The following is a 22,882-nucleotide window of genomic DNA, read 5'->3' as shown; positions in this document are numbered from 1 at the left end:
CAAAACTAGGCCCTGATCCTACAACAATTTAAACACAGACATAACTTCATACACATGAATAGTCACACTGAAGTCAATGGGCTACTCAGGTACATACAGTTATGTACATGCAAAGGTCTCTGCAGGATTTGGGCCTAATTTTTTTTTGGGGTCACAAAATTCCAAATTCACTGTACATAATTTGCATATGTTCAACCACGTTTCATTATGGTACATTAGGGGAAAAAAAGGCACAAGACATTTAAAAAACAGTCATGTCTCTTTAGAAACAGAATGGTAATGAAAACGTTATTTTCAAAACTTGATCAAAATATGGGAAGGACCCATACACACCCGCTTCCTAAGACTTAGTGGGCTCAATCCTGGAGAATACTGAGCACTCTAGACCAATCCTGCATTACACTTAAGTTTAACTTTAGGCACGTGCTTTAAGTGTTTTGCTGGAGAGTGCTCAGCACCTGACAGGGTTGTGTCCAATAACGGGATTCTCTTGCCAGCTCTCACTACCCTTTATTATCTGTATTATGGGCCCAGGGTACCCCATTCTTCCTATATCTCTGACTGGTTACAGTCAAGACAGAAAATCATCATACTATGGGAACCAGAAACAGTAAACTGGGCAGAATTATTGTCCTAATTCAACAGAAGACTTCAAAGTGTGCTTACTATTCTATTTAGCAAAGTAGTTAAGCACATAATCAAATTCTTTGCTGAGATGCATATAGCATTCAGTCACAGAAAAATGCAAGGAAGACATCTGTCCCTTAGTTTAGAGGATATGACTATTTTTTTCGTAGTTGACATGAAGATATGGGGGTTCCATTGGATCAGTGTTTGTTTCTGGATGATCAGATAGCAAGGATGGGCAAGAGTGCTTTTTTCATGTAGACTCACTGAGAAGAATGAGACTTTTTTTTGGACATGGATCTCAGTACATTTATTCACGCCTTTGTCATTTCCAGATCTGCTGACTTTCATGGCAAAGTGCAGGGCGCCTATCTGTTCACCTTGCACTTTTCTGAAAGGAATGGTTGAGTGTATCTTGGGAATTCTTGGATTGGGTATGGGACTTTTTGTTTACATTTGTTAATAAGCAAACAAAGCCATGTTTTCTATTATCCATTAGCTACGGGACATATTATGGTGTTGCTGATTCTTTTTTTTTTTTTAAACGAGCATACAGATTTTTAAGAGGCACATTTATAAAAAGTAAGAAAATAAATCAAAATAAAGAAATACATTTGAATTTTCAAGTGAGTCATGAATCATCAGATCCTAGTGCCATATATATCATGCCAATGAATACAGCATTGAATTTTTACCTCGGGTATTGAAAACTGACAAACATACAATACATTGGTGGAGATTCACTTATGCATATCTTTTTCTTTCCTGCAGTTACTGATCCTGACGGCTACTCAAATCAGAACCTTGGTCTCAAGTCAATGTGTACTGACTGCTTAAAGTCACAGCTTTGGGCCAGAGGAACTAGGAATAACTTCTTGGACATGCCTATGGGATTCAAGAAATATCTGTCTGTGGGCCAAATGAAAATATTATAACTGAGGCTTAATATAACAAGGAGACTGATGGCACCTTAAAGACTAACAGATTTATTTGGGCATAAGCTTTCATGGGTAAAAGCCTCACGTCTTCAGATGCATGGAGTGAAGATTACAGATGCAGGCATAAATATACTGACACATGAAGAGAAGGGAGTTTCCTTACAAGTGGAGAACCAGTGCTGACAGGGCCAATTCAGTCAGGGTGGATGGAGTCCAGCGAACAGCAGAGCGGCTAACAGAGGGAGTTTGCCTGTGAGCTGTCTGAGAGGAGGTACGCTAAGGGCTGCATTAGGGAGGCTGTGTTGGTGAGTATCTGAGTGTCTGTTGTGGGGACAGTTTGACCGTGTGCTTGACTGGTGGTTTGAAAAGTGTGAATTAGGAGTGCTTTGTTCCAGGTGAGCCTTGAGTGGGCCTGACTGTTATAAAAACCTAGTCAGCTGCGAACCAGCTGAGCGGCGAACAGCAGAGAGGCTAACAGAGGGAGTTTGCCTGGGGAGAGCCCACTGAGGCTTACATCTTGCCGGCTTCTCTGAGTAGTCACTACAACTCCTGAAGAAGCTCGTAGAAGGAAGGTAATATGGATGGGGGGTGTTCAGTTGTTGTGACCTGCACTGGATGTGCCATGTTTGTCTTTCTTCCACAGAACAGAAGCGACTTTGTCTGTACAAAGTTGCAAGCTGGTCTCCATATTGGAAGAGAAGGTTCAAGGTCTGGAGCAACAAGTATCGACCCTGCGTTGCATAAGAGAAACTGAAGATTTCCTCGACAGACGTCAGGATATGCTTCTACAGACACAAAGTTCTGAAGATTCAGAGCAGGCTGCACTGCGGGGACAGGAGGACGGTGAAGAAATTTGGCAGCATGTGACCTACAGAAGAAGAAAGGGGAGCGTCCATGCACCAGCAACGCAGATACAGGTAAGTAACCGTTTTCATGTTCTCTCCACAGGTACTAATGCAGAGAGTGGACTAGGTGATACATCTGAGGGAAGGGAACAGAAGGAGACCTTGCCAATTGAAAGGCATGAGATGCACTGTCCTAGGGTTGGGGGTTCCACGACCACCGCTCCCAAGAGGAGGAGGTGGGTGGTGGTGGTCGGGTGGTCTCTCTCCTCAGGGGGACTGAGTAATCTATCTTCCGCCCCAACCGGGAAAACTGAGAAGTCTACTGCTTGCCAGGAGCTAGGATAAACGATGTGATGGAGAGACTGCCGAGACTCATCAAGCCCTCGGATCGCTACCCCTTCCTGCTTCTCCACGTGGGCACCAATGATACTGCCAAGAATGACCTTGAGCGGATCACTGCAGACTACGTGGCTCTGGGAAGAAGGATAAAGGAGTTTGAGGTGCAAGTGGTCTTCTCGTCCATCCTCCCCACGGAAGGAAAAGGCCTGGGTAGAGACTGTCGAATCACGGAAGTCAACGAATGGCTACGCAGGTGGTATCAGAGAGAAGGCTTTGGATTCTTTGACCATGGGACGGTGTTCCAAGAAGGAGGAGTTCTAGGCAGAGACGGGCTCCACCTAACGAAGAGAGGGAAGAGCATCTTCGCAAGCAGGCTGGCTAACCTAGTGAGGAGGGCTTTAAACTAGTGTGGAAGTATAACATTGTATAAGTATTACGTTGTATAAGGGGACATGCTGGATACATTGTATATGAGAGGGCATGCCAAAACATGTTACAAAGTATCTGAGGGAGCACACGTAGGGACAGTTAGCTTTTGAACGGAGAAGCAATTAAGATAGAGCCAGCACGTCTAAGAAGCAGGCATCAGAATGGAAGGTGTGAAGGGCAATTAGTTAAGTTAACTGGAAGCTGTTAAAGGAGATTGTTAAGGGTGGCAGGTAATTGAAGATATGTGACTGGTCTCAGGGATCTCGAAGGGTGGTGACTAAAATCTTTTTCTTCTTTTGTCTGTAACTTCTCTGTAACTTGTTCTCCAAAAAACTGTATAAATTAAAAGACACAAGCCCCACTCGGGGGGCTCACTTCTAAATGTATTAGCAGAGCAGCTTTGCTAATAAAACAGAGTGGTCTGATAAATTGTGAGTCTGAGTCAAACTTTGACACTAGGTTCACTGGGGGAAGGAGACCAAAGCACTGAGGTAAGTGGGGAAGTGGGACACCGGGAGGAAGCACGAGCAGGAGCGTGCAAGAGGGCAGGGCTCCTGCCTCATACTGAGAAAGAGGGACGATCAGCGAGTTAGCTCAAGTGCCTAGACACAAATGCAAGAAGCCTGGGAAACAAGCAGGGAGAACTGGAAGTCCTGGCACAGTCAAGGAATTATGATGCGATTGGAATAACAGAGACTTGGTGAGATAACTCACATGACTGGAGTACTGTCATGGATGGATATAAACTGTTCAGGAAGGACAGGCAGGGCAGAAAAGGTCGGGGAGTTGCACTGTATGTAAGGGAGCAGTATGACTGCTCAGAGCTCCAGTATGAAACTGCAGAAAAACCTGAGAGTCTCTGGATTAAGTTTAGAAGTGTGAGCAACAAGGGTGATGTCGTGGTGGGAGTCTGCTATAGACCACCAGACTAGGGGGAGGAGGTGGATGAGGCTTTCTTCCGGCAACTCACGGAAGTTACTAGATCGCTGGCCCTGGTTCTCACGGGAGACTTCAATCACCCTGATATCTGCTGGGAGAGCAATACAGGGGTGCACAGGCAATCCAGGAAGTTTTTGGAAAGCGTAGGGGACAATTTCCTGGTGCAAGTGCTGGAGGAACCAACTAGGGGCAGAGCTCTTCTTGACCTGCTGTTCACAAACCGGAAAGAGTTAGGGGAAGCAAAAGTGGATGGGAACCTGGGAGGCAGTGACCATGAGATGGTCGAGTTCAGGATCCTGACACAGGGAAGAAAGGAGAGCAGCAGAGTCCAGTAGAGCTGGCTGTATTTTAAAGAATCCTTATTGAGGTTACAGGGACAAAACATACCGATGTGTAGAAAGAATAGTAAATATGGCAGGCGACCAGCTTGGCTTAACAGTGAAATCCTTGCTGATCTTAAATACAAAAAAGAAGCTCACAAGAAGTGGAAGATTGAACAAATGACCAGGGAAGAGTATAAAAATATTGCTCGGGCATGCAGGAGTGAAATCAGGAAGGCCAAAACACACCTGGAATTGCAGCTAGCAAGAGATGTTAAGAGTAACAAGAAGGGTTTCTTCAGGTATGTTAGCAACAAGAAGAAAGTCAAGGAAAGTGTGGGCCCCTTACTGAATGAGGGAGGCAATCTCATGACAGAGGATGTGGAAAAACCTAATGTACTCAATGCTTTTTTTGCCTTTGTCTTCACGAACAAGGTCAGCTCCCAGGCTACTGCACTGGGCAGCACAGCATGGGGAGGAGGTGACCAGCCCTCTGTGGACAAAGAAGTGGTTCGGGACTATTTAGAAAAGCTGGATGAGCACAAGTCCGTGGGGCCGGATGCGCTGCATGTGAGAGTGCTAAAGGAGTTGGCGGATGTGATTGCAGAGCCATTGGCCATTATCTTTGAAAACTCATGGCAATCGGGGGAGGTCCCAGACGACTGGAAAAAAGCTAATGTAGTGCCCATCTTTAAAAAGGGGAAGAAGGAGGATCCTGGAAACTACAGGCCAGTCAGCCTCATCTCAGTCGCTGGAGGGTAGGGATAGGATACAGAGGGACCTAGACAAATTGGAGGATTGGGCCAAAAGAAATCTAATGAGGTTCAACATGATCAAGTGCAGAGTCCTGCACTTAGGACGGAAGAATCCCATGCACCGCTACAGACTAGGGACCGAATGGCTCGGCAGCAGTTCTGCAGAAAAGGACCTAGGGGTTACAGTGGACGAGAAGTTGGATATGAGTCAACAGTGTGCCCTTGTTGCCAAGAAGGCCAATGGCATTTTGGGATGTATTTGTAGGATCTGCTGATCGAGGGACGTGATCGTTCCCCTCTATTCGACATTGGTGAGGCCTCATCTGGAGTACTGTGTCCAGTTTTGGGCCCCACACTACAAGAAGGATGTGGAAAAATTGGAAAGAGTCCAGCGGAGGGCAACAAAAATGATTAGGGGACTGGAACACATGACTTATGAGGAGAGGCTGAGGGAACTGGGATTGTTTAGTCTGTGGAAGAGAAGAATGAGGGGGGATTTGATAGCTGCTTTCAACTACCTGAAAGGAGAATCCAAAGAGGATGGCTCTAGACTGTTCTCAGTGGTAGCTGATGACAGAACAAGGAGTAATGGTCTCAAGTTGCAGTGGGGGAGGTTTAAGTTGGATATTAGGAAAACCTTTTTCACTAGGAGGGTGGTGAAGTACTGGAATGCATTACCTAGGGAGGTGGTGGAATCTCCTTCCTTAGAAGTTTTTAAGGTCAGGCTTGACAAAGCTCTGGCTGGGATGATTTAGTTGGGGATTGGTCCTGCTTTGAGCAGGGGGTTGGACTAGATGACCTCCTGAGGTCACTTCGAACCCTGATATTCTATGATTCTGAGAGTCCACTCCCAATAATTGATGAGGAGGTGTCAATTCCAGGAGAGGCAAAATTGCTTTTGTAGTGAGCCAGCCACTCCCAGTCCCTATTCAAGCCCAAATTAATGGTGTTAAATTTGCAAATTAATTTTAGTTCTTTTATTTTAGTTATTCTTTTATTCTCTACGTAAAAGAATAAATGGACACAAATTGGACATCAGGAATGGTAACATACAAAAGCCAGTGAGAGAACACTTCAATCTTCCTGGACATTCCATACCAGATTTAAACGTAGCCATACTTGAACAAAAAAACTTCAGAAACAGACTTCAAAGAGAAACTGCAGAACTAAAATTCATTTGCAAATTTAACACAATTAATTTGGGCCACTGGACTCCTTGTTGTTTTTGTGGATACAGATGAACACGGCTACCCCTTGATACTTGAAGCTTAATATATCCATGAACAATTAATTGTATGTGCTGCTGTCACTTTCAAAGAAATTGCTGGGTAACTCACAAATTGGACAGTTATTCCTGCTGAATAAACTACAGTTTTGTGACACCACTGTCATGATACATGGGCTATAGCCACAGACACTTTGTCATGGTTGATTTCAGTGCTTGTGAAAGGGGGAAAAAAAGTGTGTTTGAGCCAGGCCTAGTAACAAATCTATAGCAAGTCTGAAGTTTAAAAATTAACTCAGTATTGAATTATTCAAGCACAATAAAATCTTACGCTTAGGGGAGGGATATTTTACTCAAAAAGTTCTGAGTTTAAACTCACTGAATCCTACCTAGGGCATAATCAACTCTGGGTGGGCAGAATGGAAAATGTATTATATGATCATTTCCTTTCTGTTATTAATATCTCCATTAGTCCTTTATTCAGTGCTAACCCCTCTGCAGTGGCACCTTCGGCAGCTGAGCTCATTGCCTAGCAACCTACTCACTCGGTCGTGCCCCTCGTCATGTACTCCCAAATCTATATAAATAATTTCTCAAACAAGGTTAATTGTCCGTAAAATTCTAACTTGAACTTCACTTAGGTCTGAATGAATTCTGAAACATGCACCCAGATCAAACATGCCATTCAGTTATGTATGTATTTTTTGTTGTGTGACAGACTAGCGAAGATGTTAATCAAGGAAAATAATTTTAAAAGGTAACAATTTTCCCGTCCTGCATCCTAACATGTATACTGGCCCTTTACTCAGGGACGTGGCAAGTAGTAAGATTCTCAGGCAGAGGGAAAGAAAAGATGAGTATAAAGATACATAATCCATGCTCTGGTGTTAGGAAATGGAGGCTTTTTTGGGGTGGGGAGAAATGCATTAAACTCCTGAACAGCTATCTTACAGTGCTTTATGAAACACAAGGAGTTATACCTATGTTGTGGCATTGCAAGTTTCTTCGGAGTTTACTATGGACCTTTGCCCAAAACATGGCTGCTAGATATTCAATGATTTTAAGACCAGAAGGGATCACTGTGCTCATCTAGTCTGACTTTATGTATAACACAGAATTTCACCCAATAATGCCTGCTTCTAATCCAATAACTTCTGGTGGAACCAGAGCATAATATGAAATAGGAAAAAATATCTGGTTTAACAGAAGCTGTATATGCCTTCCTGATAAACCTTTTAACTATCTATCGAGAGACTATTTTGAGATTCTGCTCGTACACATTGTGAATGAAAGGAAACAAAAGGTGATTTTCTGAGTGCTTGTGTATATGAGCTTCCAAACACACATCACGACTGTGCTAAAGCTTTTGTTTTGTGCTTTGGCCATCAACAGACATAAGTTATGATACTGATGGACATCTTTCTACAGAATGACAGAGGATATACATTAAAATTTGCTCTCAGAAAATAAGGTGTTGCACTGAAAGTGTTGCCAGTTCAGAAATTCATCATGCAGATGTTATGGGAAGAAATGGTTACTGATAGGGCTGTCCAGCGATTAAAAAAATTAATCGTGATTAATCATGAAATTAAAAAAATTAATTATGCTGTTAAACAACAATAGAATACCATTTATTTTAAATATTTTTGGATGTTTACTACATTTTCAAATATATTAATTTCAGTCACAACACAGAATACAAAGGGTACAGTGCTCACATTATATTTATTTTTTATTTCAAATATTTGAACTGTAAAAAACAAAAAAATTATTTTTCAATTCACCTCGTATAAGTACTGTAGTGTAATATCTTTATCATGAAAGTTGAACTTACAAATGTAGAATTATGTACAAAAAAACCTGCATTCAAAAATAAAACAATATAAAACTACAGAGCCTACAAGTCACTCAGTCTTACTTCTTGGTCAGCCAATTCACTTAGACAAACAAGGTTGGTTACAATTTGCAGGTGATAACGCTGCCTGCTTCCTGTCACCTTAAAGTGAGAACAGGCATTCGCATGACACTGTTGTAGCTGGCATTGCAATATATTTATGTGCCAGATGCGCTAAAGATTCACATGTCCCTTCATGCTTCAACCACCATTCCAGAGCAAATGCCTCCATGCTGATGATGGGTTCTGCTTGATAACGATCTAAAACAGCGCAGACTGACGCATGTTCATGTTCAGTGCAGACTGACTCATCATCCGAATCAGATGCCACCAGCAGAAGGTTGATCTTTTTTGGCGGTTCGGGTTCTGTAGTTTCTGCATCAGAGTGTTGCTCTTTTAAGACTTCTAAAAGCATGCTCCACACCTCGTCCCTCTCCGATTTTGGGTGGCACTTCAGATTCTTAAACCTTGGGTCAAGTGCTGTAGCTATCTTTAGAAATCTCACATTGGTACCTTCTTTGCGTTTTGTCAAATCTGCTGTAAAAGTGTTCTTAAAACAACATGTGCTGAGTCATCACCCGAGACTCCTATGACATGAAATATATGCAGAATGCAGGTAAAACAGAGCAGGAGATGTACAATTCCCCCCCCCCAAGGAGTACAGTCACAAATGTAATTGATGCGTTATTTTTTTTAATGAGCATCATCAGCATGGAAGCATGTCCTCTGGAATGGTGGCTGAAGAATGAAGGGGCATACGAATGTTTAACATATCTGGCATATAAATACCTTGCAACGCTGGCTACAAAAGTGCCATGTGAATGCCTATTCTCACTTTCAGGTGACACTGTAGATAAGAAGCAGGCAGCAGTATCTCCCGTCAATGCAAACAAACTCATTTGTCTTAGCGACTGGCAGAATAAGAAGTAGGACTGAGTGGACTTGTAGGCTCTAAAGTTTTACATTGTTTTGTTTTTGAGTGCAGTTATGTAACCAAAAAAATCTGCCTTTGTAAGTTACACTTTCATGATAAAGAGATTGCACTTCAGTACTTGTATGAGGTGAACTGAAAAATACGACACCTCTACCCTGATATAACGCTATCCTATATAACGCGAATTCGGATATAATGCGGTAAAGCATTTCCCCTCTTCCCCCCTCCCTCCCAGGCTTGCGCAAGCCTGGGAGGTAGGGGAGGAGAAGTGGAGGGGCCATGTGCTCAGGGGAGGAGGTGGAGCGGAGGTGAGCTGGGGGGGGCGTGGGGAGGGCTGCAGCAAGTAACCGGGGTGGGGGGGGTGCAGAGGAACCGATCCCTGCCCCAGCTCACCTCCGCTCTGCCTTCTCCCCTGAGCACGCCGCCACTCCGCTTCTCCCCCATCCCTCCTTGGCTTGCCATGCCAAACAGCTGATTCGTGGCAAGACTTGGGGGGCGGAGGGGGAGAAGCGGAGCGGTGGTGGTGCACTCAGGGGAGGATGTGGAGAGGAGGTGAGCTGGGACGGGGGGGCAGGGCGAGGAACTGCAGTGGGTGCTCTGTCACCCACCAATTTTTCTCTGAGGGTGCTCCAGCCCCGGAGCACCCAGGGAGTCAGCACCTATGGTGGCAGCATGTCTGGCTCTGACATGCTGCTCTGAGTGGCGTGTTAAGGGGGCTGGGCCAGGGCTGGGGGGTTGGATAAGGGGCAGAGGGTCTCGGGGGGCGGTCAGGGGACAGTGAGCAGGGGGGGGTTGGATGGGTTGGGGGTTCTGATGGGTCAGTCAGGGGGTGGGAAGTAGGTGGGGGTCGGATAGGGGGCGGGGCCAGGCTGTTTGGGGAGGCACATCCTTCCCTATCCAGCCCTCCACAGCAAGTTCGCTATAACGCGGTTTCACATATAACGCAGTAAGACCGTGTTATATCAGGGAAGAGGTGTATTTCTTTTATCGTTTTTACAGTACATATATTTGTAATAAAAAATAATAATATAAAGTGAGCACTGTGCACTTTGTGTTCTGTGTTGTAATTGAAATCAATATTGAAAATGTAGAAAAATATCAAAAAATATTTAATAAATTTCAATTGGTATTCTATTGTTATAAGTACGATTAATTTTTTTTAGTTAATTGCATGAGTTAACTGTGATTGACAGCCCTAGTTACTTACTTATATAGTAAATGGTATTCTTCAAGATGTGTAGTTTGCATACATATTCCACTGTTGGTGTGAGCACACCCACTGTGTATCCTCACACCAGCAACTGAGGGCATAAAGGGGGGGGGGGGGCTGCCTCAACCAAAACCAGTTCTTTTGCCACCTACAGAGCCCGATGTCAAAGGCTCTGAGTAGCAGGGATGGGGGTTGGGTCATAGAATATGTATACAGACAACACATCTGGAATAACACCAGTTACTGTGCAGGCAAGTTTCAGAGTAACAGCCGTGTTAGTCTGTATTCGCAAAAAGAAAAGGAGTACTTGTGGCACCTTAGAGACTAACCAATTTATTTGTCTTCTACACTTTCCACAGTATGCATCCGATGAAGTGAGCTGTAGCTCACGAAAGCTTATGCTCAAATAAATTGGTTAGTCTCTAAGGTGCCACAAGTACTCCTTTTCTTTGTGCACGCAAGTAACCATTTCTGCTTCTAATGATGAGCTGTATACATATATTTTATTGCTGATGACCTCTCCCCCCAACCCCCCACAAGCAGTGACCCTTGCTGGAAGTGGGTACCAGGAATCGTGTGATTGCAGGACAATTCTGCTAAATTTTGCATGGTGTCTGAAAGCCTGTTCAATTGTGTACTGCTCAGTGAATGTGTGGATGAAGGACCAGGCTGCTGCCTTACAAATGTCCTGAGAGTGGCCATCACAGTGGATCAAGCTCTCATCAAATGAGCCATTATTTTATCAGGTAGAGTCTTTACAGTCACCTGATAACAAAGTTTGATACATGTGGAAATCCAGTTAAAGATTGTTTGCACTGCGACAGCTTCACCTTTGGTCCTTTTCTCTATATGCTACAAACAGTTTAGGAGACTTTCTGAAGTGCACAGTTCTGTCAAGATAGAACAAAAGAACTCTGTTTACATCCAACGAATGCAGCTTTTGCTCTGCTTTACATGCTCTGCATGTGGCTTAGGGAAAACAACAGCAATGTGATAGATTTAATTGAAATTCTGGAGCCACCTTTGGTAAAAACTTTGGGTGAGATTTCATAGAAATTTTATCCTTATGAAAGACAGTATAAGGTGGTTTGGCTAATAATGCTTGTAATTCAACAGCTCTCCTGGCTGATGTTATTGCCACTGCAAAGGCCACTTTCACAGAAGGATGAAATAGAGATCAAGTGGCCAGTGCCCTTCAGACATCCAGAGAATGCGGTCTCCTCTCTTCAACTGAGGCATGTGGTTTTGGAAACAATACCAGTAAATGGATGCTTTGACTCTTATGAAACTCGGGTCCACCACGCATCCTTTCAGCTAGAAAGGCCACTTTCATAGTCAGATGGGCCACAGAGCATGTAGCTTGAGGTTCAAAGGGAGGTCTGCTGAGAGATGAAAGAACAAAATTGAGGTCCCACTGGGGTGCGAACTTCACCAGTGGTGGAAACGGTCTAAGAAGCCCCTTCAAAAATCTAGTTTAACGGGATGAGTGAAGATCGTGTGATTATCAACAGGAGGATGAAAAGGGCTGATTGCTGCTAAATGAATCTGAAGAGAACTAAATGAGACATCCAAAGACTTATGGGTAAATATTTCAGGATAGCAGAGAACCCAGCAGATTCTGGCGATAATGCATTGTTGAGCCCAAGAGGAGAAACACCTCCTTTTAGCTGAATAACATATCCTAGTAGAGTCTTGCCTTCTGTGGTTAAGGATGGATTGCATCACTCTGGAACACAAGTGCTCTTACCATCCAGTGACCATCCAAATACCAGGCTGCAGTGGTTCCAGATTGCATGCTTGAAAGTGCCCTTATGTTGTGTTAGGAGGTCCAGAAATGGGCAGACATTTATGGGCAGCTGAGCTGAGAGCTTCAGTAGATCTTTTGACAGAACAAGGAATAATGGTCTCAAGTTGCAGTGGGGGAGGTTTAAGTTGGATAGTAGGAAAAAAATTTTCACTGGAAGGGTGGTGAAGCACTGGAATGCGTTACCTAGGGAGGTGGTGGAATCTCCTTCCTTTGAGGTTTTTAAGGTCAGGCTTGACAAAGCCCTGGCTGGGATGATTTAGTTGGGGATTGGTCCTGCTTTGAGCAGAGGGTTGGACTAGATGACCTCCTGAGGTCCCTTCCAACCCTGATATTCTATGATTCCATGATCTGTAAACCTTAACTGTCTTGGACAGTTAGGCACAATGAGGATGACTTGAGCTCTATCTTAATGGATTTTCCATGGGGCCTGTAGTATTAATGGAATGGGAGGGAAAGCATACCTCAGGTGAGCCTTCTGTGGTAGCTGGAGTGTATCTCCCTTTGAGCCCTTGCCTAGGGCTGCTCTGGAGCAGTATAGAGGAAGTTTCTTGTTCACATGTGAGGCAAAAAGGTCCCAGGACAGCATTGCCCATTGGGTGAAGACCTTGTTTAGAACTGAATTATGAATCTCCCATTTGTGGTCCATGGAAAAATCTGCTGAGACTGTCCACTAGGGAGTTCTGCACCCCTAGTAAACATGCTGCTGAAAGGGTTATGTGATGGTGGTTGCACCAGTTACAGATGTTAACTGACGGAAGGAAAAAGGAAGGGATCTCGTTCCTCACTACTTGTTTATATAGAAGACAGTTGTTATGTTGTCCTTATAGTTATGTTGACATTATTTGAACATTGGGATTGGATGAGTGGAAAGAATGCATTACAGACTTGATGGACTACCCTGAGATCTAGTAAATTGATATGCATTCTGGACTCCCAAAGGGTCCAGATGCCTTGTGCCATATGACCACCTGTATGAACTCTGACTTAGACCGTGCGGTGATAAGAAAGAACCGGAGAGGTGTTGGTCCACACCATCCCTTACACACTCAGTTTGGAGCATGAGGACAGTTATGGCGCATGTGAGGATCAACGGACACTGCTGACTAAAAAATTACAAACTCAGGTGCATGGGGCACACATGTATCTATGCAGATAGGGACCATTACTCGAAGAAGTGTGTTTCTGACATCTCACGTCTGTCTAACCATCAAGTCAAGCTCAACATGGTGGCTAAAACAGAGTTCTGAATCTTTTTCCACAAGCCCTCTGCCCTATCTCCTTTTTTGTTCACTGTGAGCAACACCATCCTGCCTGTCACTCAGGCCCATGACCTGGCCGCCATCTTCAAATTGGTCCTCTCTCTAGGTCGTCACATACAGGTTATATTTCAATCTTTCGGATTCTTTCTGCAGCACATCTCTAAGATATGGCCTTTCCTATGCATCCATACAGTTAAGACCCTCCTCCAGGCTCTCATCATCTCACATCTTGATTACTGCAACATCTTTTTCTTTGGCCTTGGCAAATGCAATCTTGTCCTGCTCATATCTATTCAGAAGGATGCTGCAAATATCATTTTCCTAGCATGTCACTTTGACTATGTCACCCCACTCTTTGTATTCCTCCACTGGCTTCTCTCTCTATCACATCAAACACAAGCTGTTTGTCTTCACTTTCGAGGGCCTTTACAGCCTATCCCCATCTGACTTCTCACTCATTCTCTGTCAACATGTTGACTCGCACCTCCGACTGGCTCTTGTTACCAGCCTCCATTGCCCACTTGTTAAATTCTTAAAAAAGCACCTTCATGCTTTCTCTCATGATGCCTTGGGAGGAGCTCCCCTTAAATATCCTCTTTCAAATTTCTCCTTAAAACCCTCAGAGATTCAAATTTCCACAAGGAATGACTTAAAAATTTTGCATTCAGCCTATTAAACAACAGACTTGTACTACATCCATAATCCTGAAGCCTGGCTCAGGTACACCAACCACAGAACCCTAGAGGAGGGAGTTGTGTGAAACTCTGGAGGTCCCATGACCCCAAGAACTACCGTGATCACCCCCAACATATATTAAAGTGACCTCAGGAATTCCCCTCTGCCAGGGGAATCCCAGTTTGGCCACTTAGAATCATAGGACTGGAAGGGACCTTGAGAGGTCATTTAGTACAGTCCCCTGCCTCATGGCAGGACTAAGTATTATCTAGACCATCCTTGACAGGTGTCTGTCTAACCTGCTCTTAAAAATCTACAATGATGGAGATTCCACAACCTCCCTAGGCAATTTATTCCAGTGCTTAACCACCCTGACAGTTAGGAAGTTTTGCCTAATGTCCAACCTAAACCTCCTTTGCTGCAATTTAAGCCCATCGCTTCTTGTCCTGTCCTCAGAGGTTAGGAAGAACATTTTTTTCTCCCTCCTCCTTGTAACAACCTTTTATGTACTTGAAAACTGTTATGTCCCCTCTCAGTCTTCTCTTTTCTAAACTAAACAAACTAAATTTTTTCAATCTTCCCTCATAGGTCATGTTTTCTAGACCTTTAATCAATTTTGTCGCTCTTCTCTGGACTTTCTCCAATTTCTCCACATCCTTCTTGAAGTGTGGCACCCAGAACTGGTCACAATACTCCAGTTGAGGCATGAAGTAGAGTGGAAGAATTACTTCTTGCTTACAACACTCCTGCTAATACATCCCAGAAGGATGTTTGCTTTTTTTGCAACTGTGTTACAGTGTTGACTCATATTTAGCTTGTGGTCCACTATGACCCCCAGATCCCTTTCTGCAGTACTCCTTCCTAGGCAGTCATTTCCCATTTTGTATGTGTGCAGCTGATTGTTCCTGCCTAAGTGGAGTACTTTGCATTTGTCCTCATTGAATTTTATCCTATTTACTTCAGACCATTTCTCTTAGGCCAAATTTAAGACTGCTTTGCACTGCAAGAGCACAATAGGATGGAGAATCTGGCCCTCTCTCTCTTCCAGGGCTAACAAATAACATAGAATCATAGAATATCAGGGTTGGAAGGGACTTCAGGAGGTCATCTAGTCCAACCCTCTGCTCAAAGCAGGATCAATCCCCAACTAAATCATCCCAGCCAGAGCTTTGTGAAGCTTGGCCTTAAAAACTTCTAAGGAAGGAGATTCCACCACCTCCCTAGGTAATGCATTCCAGTACTTCACCACCCTCCTAGTGAAAAAGGTTTTCCTAATATCCAACTTAAACCTCCCCCACTGCAACTTGAGACCATTACTCCTCGTTCTGTCATCTGCTACCACTGAGAACAGTCTAGAGCCATCCTCTTTGGATTCTCCTTTCAGGTAGTTGAAAACAGCTATCGAATCCCCCTTCATTCTTCTCTTCCGCAGACTAAACAATCCAAGTTCCCTCAGCCTCTCCCCATAAGTCATGTGTTCCAGTCCCCTAATCATTTTTGTTGCCCTCCGCTGGACTCTTTCCAATTTTTCCACATCCTTCTTGTAGTGTGGGGCCCAAAACTGGACACAGTACTCCAGATGAGGCCTCACCAATGTTGAATAGAGGGGAACCATCACGTCCCTCGATCTACTGGCAATGCCCCTACGTATACAGCCCAAAATGCCGTTGATCTGTTTCACTGATGTGATGTTTGTACATCAAACCATTTAGAAATAGGAAATTACAAAAAGTGTTAGTAGATTTCAAAAATGTTTCAAAAAACATATTGTCTGATTAAAAAGTCTCCTCTGTCAACATGCCACCCACATGAAAATTCAAATGGGAGGCAGGTTTCTCAAGAAAAAAAACAAAGCAAAAACCTGTGACTCTATAATGCACATTTTAGATTATCATCTTATAGAATGAATTTCTCCTGGAGTTTTTTTGTTAATTAGAGAGAGCTTTTGTTTTGCTTTTTGAATAGCCATATTTACTGAACAGGCCTTTATATCTTTATTTTAGCTAACATTTCTCTGGAAAAAATAATATACCTAAAATGTAGGAAATGTTCTGGGATTTTGTGGCCAGAAAAAACTGAAGTTCGTAGACAAAAATTTTGATTACGATGTTCCTACTAATTCCAACATATGTAAAGAGATAGAAATACAATGTTAGTAATTTAAGTTTATTGATAAAAGATACATACCTCTTCTAGAAGAACAGGTAAACCCAATCTAATAGCATTCTCAAGAGTACGCAGGAAACCAGAGTCTGTAAGCTTAATTATCTTCAAACCAGATTTTGTTTCTTTGTTTCTTATCCACCGATTTGCCTATGTAGGAAACGAGAGTAATCACTAAGGTTGGCTAAGTTTCATATTTGACCAAAAGGTTAATTAGCATGTTTGCCTCAATATTCAGAAGTGCAATTCTTAAGACCACTGCTTTGATCAGGAAAAGTAAATTAATTGTACTAACTTTACTCCGGAGAAGCATCACCAGAAACAAAGGTTTTTGCTGGTCTCTGTAATATCGGTGGCTTTTACACTGCACAGTGTGATGATATTCAACTGTGCTAGTACTGCTAGTATTTTATTAGCCTTTATAGGTCCGGATTGTGCCATTCAAGCATGGAATCATTTTGGGGAGTAGTGTGAGGCAGCACCACACCAAGAGAAACTTTAAGAGGGACTGTATATCAGAGGGCCAGCTTCCCGGGGGATTATACACACTGTGTGGTGCACCCAAGGCTGGTGTGGAGAGGGGGTTTGGCCTCCCATTCATCCCCTTTAGGATGAGTTGTACACTAGGAAGGAGAAATCCTTGTGCTCATCTGACCCACCCATACTTCTCCTGGCCCATTCAGTCAGCAGCCCCTCTCCTCCAACAAGGACACCAGACCATGAAGAGAGACCTGTATGATGTCTAGGGAAGAGGAAAGGATGGTGCTGCAGGGTTGAGTGAAGAAGGAAGGAATACCCACACAGACACAATTGGACCCTAAAATAATTAATAGTAGATTTATACTTGTAATGTTTTAAATGTAAAAATTAAACTGAAAAAGTTTTTTCATTCTAAATTCTTTCATTGTGTTCACCTACCTCTTCCAATAATCACACTTTAGGGAAAAGGAGTGAACAATGCAGGGAATTGTCCTAACAGAATTGGCTGTTGTTCAATAGTCATTTAGCACTAGGTCAATTAAGGGGATTCAGAAAACCACAAAAATGTGTGGTGAAAGTTATAGCACAAAATAAACACCAGTTGTGAGGCAGATATATGCAGTTTTTCTTTTCTCTTTTTTAGGTTAAATAATAATAATAGTCTTCACAGTCTTTCATTGTACGAAACTCCTTTCATAGCTTCAACCATCATAGAATCATAGAATCATAGAATATCAGGGTTGGAAGGGACCCCTGAAGGTCATCTAGTCCAACCCCCTGCTCGAAGCAGGACCAATTCCCAGTTAAATCATCCCAGCCAGGGCTTTGTCAAGCCTGACCTTAAAAACTTCCAAGGAAGGAGATTCCACCACCTCCCTAGGCAACGCATTCCAGTGTTTCACCACCCTCTTAGTGAAAAAGTTTTTCCTAATATCCAATCTAAACCTCCCCCACTGCAACTTGAGGCCATTACTCCTCGTTCTGTCATCTGCTACCATTGAGAACAGTCTAGAGCCATCCTCTTTGGAACCCCCTTTCAGGTAGTTGAAAGCAGCTATCAAATCCCCCCTCATTCTTCTCTTCTGCAGGCTAAACAATCCCAGCTCCCTCAGCCTCTCCTCATAAGTCATGTGTTCTAGACCCCTAATCATTTTTGTTGCCCTTCGCTGGACTCTCTCCAATTTATCCACATCCTTCTTGTAGTGTGGGGCCCAAAACTGGACACAGTACTCCAGATGAGGCCTCACCAATGTCGAATAGAGGGGGATGATCACGTCCCTCGATCTGCTCGCTATGCCCCTACTTATACATCCCAAAATGCCATTGGCCTTCTTGGCAACAAGGGCACACTGCTGACTCATATCCAGCTTCTCGTCCACTGTCACCTCTAGGTCCTTTTCCGCAGAACTGCTGCCTAGCCATTCGGTCCCTAGTCTGTAGCGGTGCATTGGATTCTTCTGTCCTAAGTGCAGGACCCTGCACTTATCCTTATTGAACCTCATCAGATTTCTTTTGGCCCAATCCTCCAATTTGTCTAGGTCCTTCTGTATCCTATCCCTCCCCTCCAGCGTATCTACCACTCCTCCCAGTTTAGTATTGTCCGCAAATTTGCTGAGAGTGCAATCCACACCATCCTCCAGATCATTTATGAAGATATTGAACAAAACCGGCCCCAGGACTGACCCCTGGGGCACTCCACTTGACACCGGCTGCCAACTAGACATGGAGCCATTGATCACTACCCGTTGAGCCCGACAATCTAGCCAGCTTTCTACCCACCCTATAGTGCATTCATCCAGCCCATACTTCCTTAACTTGCTGACAAGAATACTGTGGGAGACCGTGTCAAAAGCTTTGCTAAAGTCAAGAAACAATACATCCACTGCTTTCCCTTCATCCACAGAACCAGTAATCTCATGATAAAAGGCGATTAGATTAGTCAGGCATGACCTTCCCTTGGTGAATCCATGCTGGCTGTTCCTGATCACTTTCCTCTCATGCAAGTACTTCAAGATTGGTTCTTTGAGGACCTACTCCATGATTTTTCCAGGGACTGAGGTGAGGCTGACTGGCCTGTAGTTCCCAGGATCCTCCTTCTTCCCTTTTTTAAAGATTGGCACTACATTAGCCTTTTTCCAGTCATCCGGGACTTCCCCGGTTCGCCACGAGTTTTCAAAGATAATGGCCAATGGCTCTGCAATCACAGCCGCCAATTCCTTCAGCACTCTCGGATGCAACTCGTCCGGCCCCATGGACTTGTGCACGTCCAGCTTTTCTAAATAGTCCCTAACCACCTCTATCTCCACAGAGGGCTGGCCATCTCTTCCCCATTTTGTGATGCCCAGCGTAGCAGTCTGGGAGCTGACCTTGTTAGTGAAAACAGAGGCAAAGAAAGCATTGAGTACATTAGCTTTTTCCACATCCTCTGTCACTAGGTTGCCTCCCTCATTCAGTAAGGGGCCCACACTTTCCTTGGCTTTCTTCTTGTTGCCATCTTTGAGACTCATCCCTGGGCTTTAAGGAAAACTGGACACAATCCTGCTTTTCCTCTGTTATCAATACAGTTTATAGTTTTCGTATTGTGGAGGGTTTTTATATCACACATTTTGCACAATCATTTCCATGTTTTTTATAGTTAGAAACCTCTATTCATTATTTTAAACCTATTCCAATTTTTATTGGAATGAGAATGTTAAATTAGAGTCCATGCAACACTTGAAACACTGTTGTGTTTTTTATTTTTAATCACAGGTCTCATAATGAAAACGTATGGGCCAGATCCTCAGCTGGCATTAGTCACCATACCGCTACTGAAGTATGTTGATTTGCACGATATAAGGATCTGGCCCCAAGCCAACAAAGAAAAAGGTGTCAGTGTGAGAAATGCCTGGTACAAAAACTTACGGAGTAGTTGCATTTTTGGAAAGGGAGCTGCATCAGTACAGTTTACAATCAGTGCTCACCTGATCCTGGGGGTCAATCATCAGTGGCCAGCGTCGCCCTCGAGTCACAAGAATCCCATTCTCAGTAGACACGTAGTCACGTGGTAACCCATCCGTGTTCCACTGGCGAATTTCATAGGGATCTCCCAAAATGTTTATAAGACTGAAGTCTGGATTGATAGGAATCTCTAGATTCTGACATTTCTTGATCCAGCAATCTATCAGCTGGGATAGAGAGAGATTAATTGTAAAAAGAGATTCATAGGAGATTATATTACTTAATGGAAATTGTAACAACCTGTTGGACGCTAGTTGGTAGTAATTAAAAGTTATCATCATTGGATGGCTGCTTGATTGCTTAGGAGGCGACAAGTGAGTGTCTTTAGTTAATTTCGAATAGACAGGGGTCCTAGTCTTGTACTAATAATAATCCTACACCCTTCACAATTGTCACTAATGGCTGAATATGTATTAAAACTGAACTCTGGACAGCAAGCCTGAGGATCATTAATGAGGTTGTGGGGGAATGCTTATACTGACACTGTCCATATTGTACCTGTTTAGAGGCTAAAGCAATTCTACAGTGATGCTAGTTTGGTACCTTTCACAAGCACCACATTATGGAGGAAAAAAAGAAAAGGGAAATTATTTTTACTCACCAGTTGCCTATAAAGTGCTGTAAAAGCCCCATAATAGGCAACACAAGCAGCTGCTATGAACACATTCCCTATGATGTTTGAAATCTCATCTTCAAAATTCCTGATGCTCTCTTCCCACCGAACTTGTTCATCTCCTAATGCAGCTGTCAGCTTTCCAGCTCTAGTGAGGCGAGCTTGGGTAAGTGCCATGGTCCTTGCTAAACAGTTATAAAATTATTGGACTGTGATTAGTATTAAAAAGTCAATTTTTCCTAATAATCTTTTCCCTTACTTTCTATTTTAGCCTCCCTCTGCCCCTACCCTTTCTTCTAGCCTTAACTTCCAGTGGCTTCTGAGCAAACTTCTTTTTGGCCTATTGATTGGGTACTTCAGGACAGACTATGGACCATGAAAAACATGTCCTGACCTCGCTAAACTCTCAGCACACCTTCTTCAAATCATCCTGCTGTGATATTATCATCACCTACTACTGGAATCCGGTTGCTCCACTTGAAGCTGCCTGAAGGAATAGTCACAAGCCTAACTGTTGTCAGCAGAGGTAGCGTCTCCTTACCGCGGTACTGTGTGACCAGAGAAGCACTGGGGAGACAGAGTGCTACTAAATCACGTGTTTAACCCCTTCAATGGAGTCCTACCGATGTGCATATTAATTTGCATACCACTGTGTTTATATTGTGTATAGTATGAGACTGACTGGGTCAGGGCTAGCTAGTTTCCTCTGGTCCAGCTAGCTGTATAGTGGAGGCATGAAAGTGAAAGACTAATTTAACTGTTTAACGACTTCAAGAGAAATCACTTACCAAGGCTCTCTTTTTCTTCAAGGCTTCTTTCATACTGGTCTTGTAATGCCTGTATCTGATCCTCCACCTGTTTTAATTTCCTTTGCTTGTCGCGTAGGGTAGCCATAGTAGCATCAAGCTCAGCCTAAGAATGTGAGGAAACATTTAGGCCACGGCTTTCAAACCTGGTGGCCTGATTTTTAGAAGAGCTGAAGCCAATGGAAGTGGCAGGTACAGGGGACTTGAGAAAATCAGGTCACTTATTCAGGTGCCTACATATGAATAAGGAGTCTTTTTGAAAAAGTAGCTTTAAACCAGAACATTTTTGTCCTATTAATAAAATGGCATTTTCATAATGAGTGCCTCCACCATTTTTCTAGGGAGTAGGGTATGAAACTTTCAGACACGCTAGTCTCTGCTGTAACCAGCTTGGCTGAACACTGACACAGGACCAATGGCTGGGGAAAGTCTCCTTTGGGCCACAGCTCTTTGAAAATTCATCCCCAGATGACTTGGGTTTAGTCAGTCTTGGAAGAACTAGGCAAGAATGTCATGTACAACAGTGGTTCTCAAAGCTGGTCAGATGCTTGTTCAGGGAAAGCCCCTGGCGGGCTGGACCGGTTTATTTACCTGCTGCATCTGCAGGTTCGGCCGATCACGGCTCCCACTAGCCGTGGTTCGCCGCTCCAGGCCAATGGGGGCTGCAGGAAGGGCGGCCAGCATGTCCGCTGGCCCGCGCTGCTTCCCGCAGCCCCCATTGGCCTGGAGCGGCAAACCGCGGCCAGTGGAAGCCGCGATCGGTGGAACCTGTGGACGCGGCAGGTAAACAAACCGGTCTGGCCCGCCAGGGTCTTTCCCTGAACAAGCGGCAGACCGGCTTTGAGAACCACTGATGTACAATACCTGATCGCCCCATGTGCTGATTCTACCCACAAATGGAGTGCCCATATGAAGCTTAATTCAGCACTTATAGACATTGGCAGCCGGTATCAAGTGGAGTGCCCCAACGGTCAGTCCTCAGGCCAATTTTATTCAGTATCTTCATTAATGATCTGGAGGATGGTGTGGATTGCACCCTCAGCAAGTTTGCAGATGACACTAAACTGGGAGGAGACGTAGATACGCTGGATGGTAGGGATAGGATACAGAGGGACCTAGACAAATTAGAGGATTGGGCCAAAAAAAATCTGATGAGGTTCAACAAGAACAAGTGCAGAGTCCTGCACTTAGGACAGAAGAATCCCATGCACCGCTACAGACTAGGGACCGAATGGCTAGGCAGCAGTTCTGCAGAAAAAGACCTAGGGGTTACAGAGGACGAGAAGCTGGATATGAGTCAACAGTGTGCCCTTGTTGCCAAGAAGGTCAATGGCATTTTGGGCTGTATAAGTAGGGGCATTGCCAGCAGATGGAGGGACGTGATCGTTCCCCTCTATTCAACATTGGTGAGGCCTCATCTGGAGTACTGTGTCCAGTTTTAGGCCCCACACTACAAGAAGGATGTGGAAAAATTGGAAAACGTCCAGTGGAGGGCAACAAAAATGATTAGAGGACTGGAACACATGACTTATGAGGAGAGGCTGAGGGAACTTGGATGTTTAGTCTGCAGAAGAGAAGAATGAGGGGGGATTTGATAGCTGCTTTCAACTACCTAAAGAGGGGT

General features: G+C 44.0%; 1 protein-coding gene across 1 annotated transcript in view; it reads right to left on the bottom strand.

Moving 5' to 3' along the window:
* DNAH6 (dynein axonemal heavy chain 6) overlaps positions 1-22,882 on the bottom strand; it is a 182,414-nt gene that overhangs the window by 58,771 nt on the left and 100,761 nt on the right. The window contains exons 53-56 of the mRNA XM_077818058.1: positions 21,241-21,364; positions 20,441-20,637; positions 19,803-20,006; positions 16,384-16,509 (exon numbers count right to left, since the gene is read on the bottom strand). Coding sequence (XP_077674184.1) covers positions 16,384-16,509; positions 19,803-20,006; positions 20,441-20,637; positions 21,241-21,364 — 651 coding nt within the window. The remainder of the gene's footprint in view (positions 1-16,383; positions 16,510-19,802; positions 20,007-20,440; positions 20,638-21,240; positions 21,365-22,882) is intronic.

The sequence above is a fragment of the Eretmochelys imbricata genome, chromosome 5 (genome assembly GCF_965152235.1).
Source record: "Eretmochelys imbricata isolate rEreImb1 chromosome 5, rEreImb1.hap1, whole genome shotgun sequence".
Lineage (NCBI taxonomy): Eukaryota > Metazoa > Chordata > Testudines > Cheloniidae > Eretmochelys > Eretmochelys imbricata.
Note: the sequence above shows the minus strand (reverse complement) of the source record. Positions and strands in the feature narration are given on the sequence as shown.